The sequence below is a fragment of the Aphidius gifuensis genome, linkage group LG4, assembly GCF_014905175.1.
Source record: "Aphidius gifuensis isolate YNYX2018 linkage group LG4, ASM1490517v1, whole genome shotgun sequence".
NCBI lineage: Eukaryota > Metazoa > Arthropoda > Insecta > Hymenoptera > Braconidae > Aphidius > Aphidius gifuensis.
The window spans coordinates 16,764,041-16,776,716 of record NC_057791.1 but is presented as its reverse complement, the minus strand read 5'-3'; the positions used below and the strand labels follow the sequence as shown (position 1 = coordinate 16,776,716).

The window sequence follows — 12,676 nt, the reverse complement described above, 5'->3', positions numbered from 1 at the left end:
TATTATCTATGTGCAAGCGAAGTGATAAATATTGAGTAGTTTTGCATACCTTCGGGAAAAAAACAGAGTTTAATTTTAGTTGATCATGATTTTTGTCTCGCAAATATATATATTTTTAGCTGTGATTTTTTTTTAATAATAAAAAAACATCCCTCGTGAGTTTCAATATAAAAAAATTCCTCATCGTAGCGATGAAACAGACTGCGTGATTGGCGACGAATTCCTAATTAAGAAACTATTGGAAAATATTGTCGATATAAAAAAAAAAATACGATGATGGAATAAATAAAAAGTTATAGAAAGTCAAACAAAAAAATACATCATTGTGTAAATATAAAAAAAAAATCCATATGATGCATGTTTTAAAATTTAAAATTAATAAAATTATGTTTTTTTTTATCTCAAAGGTTGATTTTTTTTCCTCATCACAAAGAGAGCTTTTAAATTTTCCAATCAGAAAAGCAAAATTCATTGAAAAATTGTGCAAAAAGATAAAAGAAAAAAAAAACCAAGCAGTTGGTAGTGGAAGCATAGCAAAGTGGAAGAGATCGAAGGCAAGGTAATCAAGTTTTTACGATGCTAAAAAGCAACTTGTCAGGGGGGGTTGATGGTAAATTGAAAGAAAGAGGGATTTTATTTATTAAAGTGTGTATGTGTTTTTTAGAGTGTTAAGTATTGTCGTATACCATATGGCAATGTAATGTTTAAGTAACATGAATAAGTGCTCAGTGGGGAGTGAATTTGAGATAGTAGCCAGCGGAAGTTATGTCTTGGCCTATCAGAGACATGAATATATTCAAAGACTGATGAACACTGTATTGGATTTTAATGCAAAATTTTATAACATCACTGCAGACGATTAACGATATCAGTTGATATTTAAACCGACAAATTGCTTGTGTATAAATCGCGTGACTAAACTCATAAGCAAACGGATTTTTTATTCTTTTTTCAAGATATGTAATTAATAATTTTAAACTATTTATTAATTGTCAGCTAAAGAATAGCTTGATAAATTTTTTTCTTCTATTTACAGAAGCGAAAGACAGCTGTACTTTTTTAAAATACAAATATAATATTGATGATAATTAAATTATCTAATTATTGTTAATTAAATTTTCATATTAAACTAATCAATAATTAAATGAAAATTTATATTGTATATATGAGATAATTATATTTTCATCATGTTAAAATCAAAAAGCTGTCGGTAAATGTGGTATAACGAATATCCGAATAATTTAACATTCAAAGTTCTGACATTTCATCAGATATTTCTACCTTTGGCAACATTTCAATCTACAAATTCCCGTTGTGCAACGACTGTAAGCTATGGATATAATATACAACTATATATTTGAGTATTGTATTTGATGGAAATAATAATGCAAACGATGTAGAAACTCATTTTGAAATAGTGTTGGAAAATGACACTTTGAAAAACGCGTTTGAATTGATTTTTATTTTTCTTTTTATCCATTTACTTTTAGGGTTGGCAAAAACGTACAAATGTGACACAGTTTGTTTGCACTGTCTGGACTCTGTATTCACATAGTCAAGTTTATTTACGGACAAAGGTCAATCAAAAGTCGGAATAACAAACAAAAAAAATAATCATAATAATTTAACTTGAAGGAAAAAAAAGTTATTTAAATTTATTTTTGTTCGAACAATGTATAGTTGAATTATTTTTTAGATTACTTTTTTATCAATGTTGTTTACATCACAGCTGAGTTTTATTATTTATCGTTATATTAGTTTTTTTTTTTTTCATTTTTAGAAATGAAATTTTCTTTTTTATTTTATATTTTTCAAGATTACTTGAAGACAGTGGTTCAAATTGCATCGTTCTCGTCATGTTTCACGGTCCATGAAGAAAAAACTTTTCACAAAAGTAAAGTCATTTTACCAGTGCAATCTAAGTTAAGTGACTTTCAAGAAGCTTGGATTCTAAAATTCTTTTCTGGAGTTTTGTAAGAGACACCAGATAGTTTATCCATTATATTTTTAAAATCAATATATAACCCAAATAAATTAAATAACAAAAATTCTCATTATCCAAAAATAAAACTACTATATTTTTTTAATTTTCCATTTTTAAAATATTCAATCTAAAATTATAAGATAAAATATATTTTTTAAATAAATTATTAAAATCAGTATAAAATAGATAAAAAAAATTCATCTTGTAATATTTTTTTGACCTAAATTTTTCATGTAAAAATACATGATAGCAATCTGTGATAAAAAAATATGAATAAAATAAAATCTGTTTTATCGCTGACAGGAGACAACGATGAAGAAATATTATCGAGTGGTTCAATCTTTCTCGAGTTGACACGTCTTGAACGAGAAAACTTTTGATTCAAATAAACAAAAAAAAAAAAAAAAAAATCTTAAAGATTATTTTTTTTATAAATTATTACAAAAAAAAAAAAATTTATAAATTCTTTATCAGTAATAAAACTAATAAATAATAATTTTAAAAAATAAAATTATTAAATCTACTTGTTTATATTGAACTAAAAAAACTAGAAAAATAAAAACTTTTTTTCTACATATATTAATTTAAAAAATTTTTTATTAAATTTTAGTTCACCTGAGTAATTGAGTGGCTTTCCACTTTTTCTCTTCAGTAGCTTCGATGAAGCCTCATAAAAATCGGAATGAACGAAAATTTTAAAATATATTTTACATGATATATTTTGCACAAAGGCAAAGATACATAAATTCATTGTTGATTCAAAGTAAAGAGATGATATTAATTCAGTTAAAAATATATATACTCTAAAGGTACTATCATGATAAATCCACATCGTTGAAAGGAAGAGAAAAAAAATTGTATTTTTTCTTTTTTAAATTTAAAATTTATATATACGTATGTATTTTAAAGTTAGTCATGTAGAGAATGATAAGTGCCCCTCAAAGACACACCCTACTAACGCACGTGCTATTTCAATAAAACGATATTTTGTTTTTATTTAATGAATAGTATATCCACTTGCTTGTTTCAGTCTACTGTATGAGCATGCGGTTTGGGGATGATGAATCATAAAATTCATAAAATGATATATACTTTTTGTCATAGACATTATTTATCTTGAAAATATATATGTGTATATTAAATTACATTACACAAAATAATATTTAAAACAACAGTTTACTTAAAATATCAAATCTCGAGAGGAAAAATATATTGAGGCAAAGTAAATTTCAAATAATTTTTTCGGTATTATATATTGTTTAAAATAAAAATATGTGTTTGGTTTAACGAAGAATATATTGTTGAGCTTTGAAAAATAAATAAAAAAATATAATAAATAAAAATATGAATTACTTTTTGTCACTATAAAATGAATATATATGGAATAATATATTTTTCAACTCGAATAAAACTTGACAATTTAACGGAGCGACAGAAAAAAATAAAATTAAAGTTTATATAAATTTTTTAAAAATATAAAATAAATATATATCCATTGGAAATGCATATTGTTTTGCCTCGGGTATTGTATATTTTATATTTTTATTTGTTTATTGGAAAAAAAAGGGATGAAAAAAAAAAAAAAGGATACTCGTAGATTTTTTTTTGTTCACATGAGTGACGAAAGTACACGTTAAATCTTCAAATCTATATAGATCTATTGAAAATAAACATTTCGATTGATACATGAATAAATGTGTACATTTTTTTTTAGAGTATTATTTCAAATGATACGTTAAATTGACTTTTTTATTTTTCATGTCAATAGTATGCTAAAAATGATGGAAAAAAAACAAAGATAATTTTGTTCATTTGATTTTACAAAAATTTTTCATTTCAATGTGTAAAAATTTTCATTTATTTTTTTTCATTTGTTCATTTTGATGTGTAAAAATTTTCATTCAATATTTTATTGGCAATTTAAAAAGGTGTCATTGAGTTATGAACCAGACGACAAAAATCAATCAATTGCATTCATTAGTTCTCTTGATTTTAAATTTTATTTTTTTTATTTTCCTCTTTCTATTGCTCCGGTATTTTTTTTCGATATCTTTTTTTGAAAAATTCTAAACAAAATTTTAATCCCCTTACCAACGAATCAGGGGAGCAACGAAATGCGAATGAATAAACAAAAAAAATTTAGATAATAATCCAATCTCAGTAAAGAAAATATTGGTGAATGAAAATTTATAAAAATAAATAAAGTAAATAAAATTTTACTTTGTAAACTTGATTTAATTATAAAAAAATAATCAAAAATTTTTAATTGAAATAATATACGAGTTATTAATCAGTATTGCTCATAAAAAGAAAAAAAGCTTTTTGTGAGTCGTTAAATTTTTGGTTAACATAAAATTGTTGATATTAACCTTTTTACCACCACATACCCCGAATCATTTGATGTTTAACAAGTCTCTTGGAAGTTTGCCAAATATAAACAAAAAGACTATAACACATTTCGTCTGTGTATTGACTATGCGTAGTTAAAATTTACTGGTGTATATACAAACCCGTATATTCAAATGAATTTTGATAAAACTTTAATAAAATTTTGTGGCTAGATGTAAAATTTAAAAAACAATTATATAGATGTTAATTTTATACTTTTATTTCATTTTTTTACAGCTTACCCATTAGTTTCATTACTTGAGATGGACTTATAAAAATATTTAAATAACCATCACTGCAACCGATTAAAACAAGCAATAATAAAATCCGTAAATATATAATTTTAATAAAACTACACCACCACATTGTCACATTCTTATTAATCCAAATTTGGATATTAATTTTTTCATCACAACACAATCACATTTGATAAACTTTTTTTAAAAAAAAAAAAATAAATAAATTCTATGAATTAACAGTAATTAAATTTATCAACTTTTTTTCATTTTAAATTAATTAAAAATAATATAAAATATAAATTATTTACATTAATAAACTATTATTTTTTTATTTCAAAATTTTTTTACTTTTAATAATTGTTTATTTGACAAAAAAATAATAATGATTTTATTTTGATAGTGAATGTTATTGTTTGACTGAATCACGTGGTTAACAAAAAATTTTTTTTAAATGTATAAAAATGATAATGTGTTGCCCACTGCGTCGACGTTTGTACTGACGATATCAAAGCGAAGCGAGAAGAAGAAATACCACCCACTCGATTTGAATAACTGCGCAAGCGTTATTCAAGGAAAAAAAACGGGAAATCCTGTTCCTCATGAAAAATACTCATCCCTATGTGTGGTACCTGCAAAGATATATCCTCTAGATATTTTCTATCTCGCTCACTGATTTCATGGAGTGTCCCAACGAGGGTAGACGACCAAAAATACTCCCGGATAAATGACGAATTTCCGGAAATCGTGCGTACGTGACTTACAAACTTAATGCTACAAACTTCATGCAATACTGTGGTTTTTCACAGGTGCCAGATACTCTGACTGATAGTAATCTACCCTTCACTGATTTCATCATCAGTATTCAACATTTATTTTTTTTATTATATAATAAAATATCAATATAAAAAATTAATTTAATTTCATTGAAATTTATTTATTTTTTTTTTCAATTGATTTATTTATAAAGCTTTCATGTTTCCAGAAATATAATTTTAAATAAACTATTATTATTTATTATATAAAAATAATAATAATAAAAAAAAACCAATTATTTTTGTATTTTTTATGACAATAGTAGTGTGGTTATAAATTGACAATACTCATCATGATAAAAAAATCACGATGAAAATTCATAACCACATATAAGCAAAAGAATGAAAAAAAAAAAAATTTTTATTTATATTTTTTGATAAAGCGAATGAGTAAAATAAAAAATGTCTGTATGAGAGTGCATTTGTATATTGTTATTAATTTATAAAGAGGGGATTTGGGATTATGAATAAAAGGGAATTTTGTTGCAACACTTGCGAGTTGCGTGAGGCCGATAAGCAAAATATGAAGCTTCACGATGAGCAACATGTATGTATATTGTAACAGAATATAATAAAAGAAATAATAAAATAAATTTAACAACGCGAAAATTTAATTAAACGAGTATATGATAAATTATTTTCATCTCATTTTAATCGAAAATTGTCTCAGTCAGTGTTTGAAAGCCTCTAGGCATCAGCATACATACACACAATCATCCCTATTTTTAAAATACATGTATACAATACTCTTTTTCCTCATTTTATATTCTTCATTTACTCTTTCCCTTAATTTTACTTCAACACCACTGTCACAGACAGTTTGTCCGGTTTTACAATTTGATCTTTTGATAGATTTTAACTTTGAAATTCGCACTAGTTACGAGACTTTAATTAGTAATATCCAACAAAAATAAGGGTGTAAGGGTGTATAAAAGAGGATATTAATTAACTACATCAAATCCAGTGGAACCCCACTTTACAATTGGCGAATAATTGCATTTCATGTTATTTTTTTAATTCAATTTTTAGCAGTTTTTTTTTTCCACGTGAAAAGTATAGATTCCAGCTCATCTATCTCATTTCAAAACTAATTATTCAGAAAATAAAATAAAGATAAAATTCCAGTTAAAAATTTACTTTAAAGTATTTTATATAAAATTTCATCTATATAAAAATCAAAAATGACATTTAATAAATTTTACAGAGTCCATTCAACTTTTATTGTTTAAATCAATATTTTTATTTTATTGAAAATTATACTACTCTTATCATGCAACAAAAAAAAAAAAATTCAATTTTATATATACTTGAGGAGGTATAACTTAAACTGCATGTACATGTAGTTTTTTTTTTTTTTTATTATTTATTCTATTTTATGTGAAAAAAAGTATATAAAAAAAGAATAACACGAAAAGTATATATTGATTTGTTAAATATATAAGACGACAACTGTTGGCAAAAATAAAATTATAAACATAGTAATTGAACAATCCCTTTATCGTGTGTCTTATTTAATTATTTAAACTTTTCTCATCATAAAATTGTGTATTTGAAGTCCTGGTGATTCAGGGTTAAATTAAACCATGAAGAACAAAAATTAAAGTCTCATGGGGTGTATGAAGAAAGAGAAAAACTCGGCATGAAGGGAGACCAAAATAATAATGATAAAAATGGATAAATTGTCAATCGATTGGCACAAGTTGACTTGGCTGATTGCTCAGCAGGGATGATGATATTGGGCATAGAAGATTAAATTAAATGTTTCATATATATTATTATTTTTAAATATAATTCTCTCTTAATTTTTTTATTTATATATATTTTTATTGTTGTTATTAATCATGATGTTTATCAGTGAATTGTAAACAACAATAAGGGGTTGATGAGGTTGTCGTATATATATTGACGTTGAATTTGAGGGTGTACAAAATTGATCCACATGTTAACGAGGTCCTTGAGACACACACCAATCAGATGGATCATTAAGCCTTTTAATTAATATCGATCCAAAATCAATCACACATCGTAGAGTCATGTGAACATGTATATATACAATTGATGAAGTTATACTACTTGTATACATAAAACTAACTACTGTGTATATTGTAGTGTAACAAGATGAATTGAAGATAGATATATGCAGATTTGTATTTGTGGTATTTCTCTATTGATAGTACGCATCGTTGAATAACTAGACAATATGTGTCTGATATAATTGATCGAGATATTTGTTGCATGACCATGTAGATTCTCTTGATCATCATTGTACAATTTTTAATTATTTATTAATTTAAAAAAAAATAAATAATTATTTGATAAATTCAACATATCTCTAACGAGGGTCGACAATATGAAATTCATATAGAAAGCGGTGAATCGAAAACTCATTCACTGACTGAACTTGAATCCATAGAATTTTTTACTTTCTCTCTTTATAGTAAAGTCGCATCGTACGATCCCTGCCCGACGGTGCGAACGAACGCGCGTCAAAGTTTTCCACGTTAACGTATATACACAAGTATATATGTATATAAAATGAAATACCATTTAATCGTATACGCCTGACTGAGGAAAACTTGCCGAAGGCAAAATAATACAAATTTTCTTCTCATCTTTTAAAATCAAAGTGTCTTTTTTTTTTTCTTTTAACAATTTTTTTTTTTTTGATAGTTCAACAAGATTTATATAATATTTTTAAAGTTTTTTTTGTTAAATTTTTATGATATTTAAATTGTTTGTGATTGTCAAAGGAAATATATGAATTTATTAGTTAAATTGATGTATAATCAAGTGTAAATAGTTTCACAGACACAAATAGAATATGTTTGATCAGGTTTGTAACATCAATAACGAACAATTTAAATCATAGATTCATGTTGGGCATGTGTGTGGTTAGGACAATAAAAAAATAAAGTTAAACCAGCTACACATTTTGAACCTTTGTATAACACCATGCGAATTTTTGATCATTATTTTCATCGTCTAACCAAAAAATTACATGGTAATTTATACAAAGGTCACGAGTATTAAATATATTTTCTATTTTTACTATTAAAAAATACTCAATTGAACATTGCCGATCGGTAAATCGATTTACTATATTTTTTTTTTCATTTGTCTAATATTTAATTTGAATTTTTATCTATTTTTGATTGAACAAAAAAACAAAGAATAGTCAATGTATTTTATCGACTCAAAACAAGTCGAAAAAATTACTGAAAGCTCAACAAAATGAAACAAAAAATTGAAGAGATAATTGTTGTAAAAATTTGAAGATGAAAAAATTAAAATTAATTAAGTTTTTTGAATATTTATTAACCTTATAAATTAGCACAATCGCTTTTCTACTTGTGCACACATCTAAGAGACAATCAAGCTTCCATCAAGACCACCACACACTCACAAATAACAATAGAGATGAAATAGAGGACACATATATACAGAGTTTAAGTCATTTGCTTGACTGCCTCAATATGTCCATCTTCTCACACTAATATTAGAATTGGAATTCTGGTCTATTTAAGATAAGGGTATGTTCGTTCTGTTTTCAACAATGAGAATTCCCTTGGCCATCACAGAGAGATCATTTTATCTCTCTATATATATAAACTGTCAAACAACCAGCACACATTTTCACTTCATTCAAAATATATGTATATTTGCAAATTTAAATGATATACATATATATTAATACTTGGACTCAATTCTTCTGTGATTTCATCATGAAATTTCACAATGATTCAACATGCGTCACTAAATTATTATTATTCAGCTATTGTAAAATAACATATTGAATTTTGGCAAGTATCTTATCAGACTTGCCACACATTGAGTAAAATATCAACCCCTCAAAATACAATTTATCTCTTTGTTTTCCAAATCCCAATACTGAAAGATAATTGCAATGTGTGTTTAAGAATGGGGAAAATATATATGTATTCATTTCAACAAGGGAGTTGAATTTATTTTGTTGATGGTCCACCAGGTTTTCAGAACAGAATTTTCTTTCTTGATCTTTTATACTTCAATGATTCGCTTAGATCAAACGTTTATTTGATACATTAATTATTGTCTTAAAAAAAAATATGATTTTAATTTTATTATGTTTTTAGTTTAAGTTGGCAAAAAGCTTGATGTTTAAATAAGATATTAAATTAATAATGACTTTTGTTTATTAAAAAAATAAATATATTTAAGTTGAGAAGAAAAGCTTTTATAAATGTTTGCTTGAAAGGAAGAAAAATAATAACCTGCGTGATTTTTTTAAAAGTAGTCGGCTTACTTAGGTTTGATACCAATCACACAAACTTTTTTATATTTGAATTGTTTTCTTTTTTGAATGTTATATACACTTTGAAAAATTTTATTTGTCCATTGAGAATATTCGAATAATATGATTTCTATTTGTTTAATTTTTTTTATATTTATTTTATAAAACTTTTTATATTTCAACTGAGAAAAAAATATGACAAAATGGAAAAATGCCAAAACTACTGTTCGGGTTAACACAAAATATCATAATAGAGATATATCCCCTTGCCCATCTAGTGAATGAAAAAGATTTATCGTTTATTAGCATTGGCTCTATGTATATAAAGCTGTTAAAGAAAAAGTCTATAAAAACTTTTTTGTTGTACTTAAAAACTACGACTATTTTTTTTTGTTTGAGCAATAAAAAAAATTGCCGCATAAAATACAGCAATACTAATTTTTTTTTATCTATGAATGAAATTACTTGTAGAATTTTTTATTTTTTTTTTTTTCAAACAGGAACTAATTTTTTCTTGTTGTAATAAATAAATTAAATACGAGGGGTTTGTAAAAAGAAGAAAAAAAAAAAGTATTTGTAGTTAAGACTTGTTCGATTGGTGAGGAAAAAAAATTGCCATCGAAAAGTATACAGCATCGATGGTCAAAGATTATATATATAAAATGAAAAAAAAAAAAATAAAGATCTAATTTTTTTTTCGACCCGACTTTTACGATCTTTCTTGGCAAAATTTGTCAGGATGGCAAGTAAGTAAACTCTAGTCTCTTTTTTGGTGACAAAGAACACAATTTCATTTTTATTTTTTTTTTTAAAATCCAACATACTTGTCCTGATTCTTCATGGATGCATCACGTAAAACCATCCAGGCTGATACATGTCAGTTCTGCACTAGTTGCAAATTTTTTTCTTTTATTTTTCAATTTATTTTCAAGACTTTAATAAAACTTAAATTTTTGCAAAGTTGACAGTTAAAAAAATTTATATATTTATTTGATTTTCATATGTGAATAATAAAAAAAAATTTAATAATAATAAAGCAAGTAAATAAAATTGTTTATTTTTAGTGTTTATATAAAGAAGAAAAAGTATAAATCCCCATGAGGCTTTTAACAATAATTTATCACTTTCATTGTTGATGGTACGGTCATTTGTATCAAGAGTGGAAGTCTTGAGTCTATTTATTCAACGTATTGTATCTTGTGATTTCATGACCTTTCAACCCCAAACAGTTTTGTCATTCTGACGTTCATCATTCTCTCTTTTTTTTTAATCATTTCATTCTTACTAATCAACCTAATATGGTTTTTTTTTATTTTAACAAACAAAAAATAACACAAGATAAAATTTACCATCTGTTATTTTTACATGCTTTTTGTTTTATCATCAAACGTTCTTTTGCATATATTTTCAGTGATTCATCATCAAAAATTTTTAGTACTTTCAAGAAATATATATATAAGAATCAAAAGAAAATGTAAGAGTAAACACAAAGTAGAGCATCACAGGAGAAGCTTTCAAATTATCTCAAAAGCCTATCCAAAAGTACACAAATTATTTTAAAAGTCAAGAGAAAAAAAAAAAACACAAGATGATGATAATAATTTTCACGAATTAGCAATTACTTTAGAACTTGAAGTATTTAAACTAGTAGTTTTTGCCTTTTTTTTTTTTGTTGACTGTATGTATCGAGACATTAATGTCTATGAACATGTTAAACCCATCTTGTCGTAAATCGTTATCAAGTTAACGTACACTTTGATTGGGGAATTCTGATAATGACAGGGAGTTGAACGAGACAGTTTAATCGGATATTCAAAACTGTCTAAAGACTTACAAGTTTATAATTTACCGAAGAAAAAATCATATAATTTATAAACAAAATTAACCAAATACTAAAAAAAAATATTTTATGGTCAAATTTCATTCAACAATACAACGATTCACGTAACATTACAAATCGAAATTGTCGAAATTCAATTTCGAAAGTCTAGCAACTTGAAAAATAATTGAACTTTTTATTTGATTATTTTTTACTTATGGCGTTGTGAAGAATGAGACAAATTGAAATATATAAATCCATTCACGAGGATAACATATTAAATAATAATTCCTGATTATTATTTTGTTAATTAATTAAATTATAAATATAATTGGAATAAATAAAAGCCAAATGATTACGTATAAAAATAAACGACGGTTTTTTTTTTTTTAGTATAGCCAAGGAACACTACGTACCATTTGTAAAACTGATAAAAATAATTGAATACTTTAGTTTGATTATTAAACAATTTTATGCACTATTGCTTTGGGGTTTTACGACAATTATTTTATATGAAAAATCAGAAATATAATTGGATAAATATAGAAAGGTTAATAGTACATACGTGACATGAACGAGGGGTTGTTGAAAGACCTCTACTCCAACAGCAAGATGACATCATATTCAGTTATCTCTTTTACAAAATCTTGAAATGAATAATAGAGTTTAATTATTTAATTATTATTTGTATTTATTTTTGTGAAATAAATTATAAAACAATAATAAATACTAACCATCATTATAAATACTCGATATTTTTCTCTTTGCAAGTTGAAAATCTATAATCAATAAAACATAAGTTTAATTAATAATTTGCAATGTGAAATATGATAAATATAAATAAAAATAAATAAATAAATTATAATACGTACATTTGGAAGCATTTTTGTGTGAAAATTATGAGATCAAAAGCCAATACCCCCAGCTGACTCACAATTTATAAAAATAATAAAATAATTCACTTTGATTTTGAATATTTTTGCACAAAAATGATACTGATAATTTTTACTTTTAAATTATTAAACTTTTATAATTGATTTGCGTGGATTATTATGTAAAAATGATAAAAAATTGGAGCTATTTTTTTTTGCTCATCATCCGTCAATTGCGTCATAAAAAATCATGACGTTATGCAAAATGGCGGGGGTTATTAATTTTTTTTTT

At 24.9% G+C, this 12,676-nt stretch overlaps 1 protein-coding gene across 3 annotated transcripts in view; it reads right to left on the bottom strand.

Annotated features, from left to right (window-relative positions):
• Nucleotides 1-12,291, bottom strand: part of LOC122855322 (tyrosine-protein kinase Drl) — a 53,968-nt gene extending 41,677 nt beyond the window's left edge. The window contains exons 1-2 of one of the 3 annotated variants that reach the window (XM_044156608.1): nucleotides 12,247-12,291; nucleotides 12,078-12,158 (exon numbers count right to left, since the gene is read on the bottom strand). In XM_044156608.1, the coding sequence (XP_044012543.1) occupies nucleotides 12,078-12,084 (7 nt within the window). In that variant the 5' untranslated portion in view covers nucleotides 12,085-12,158; nucleotides 12,247-12,291. Of the gene's footprint in view, nucleotides 1-4,614; nucleotides 5,110-12,077; nucleotides 12,159-12,246 lie in introns of those variants that run through there. The other 2 variants (XM_044156606.1, XM_044156607.1) reach the window with 2 other exon arrangements.
• Nucleotides 12,292-12,676: the final 385 nt, after the last annotated feature.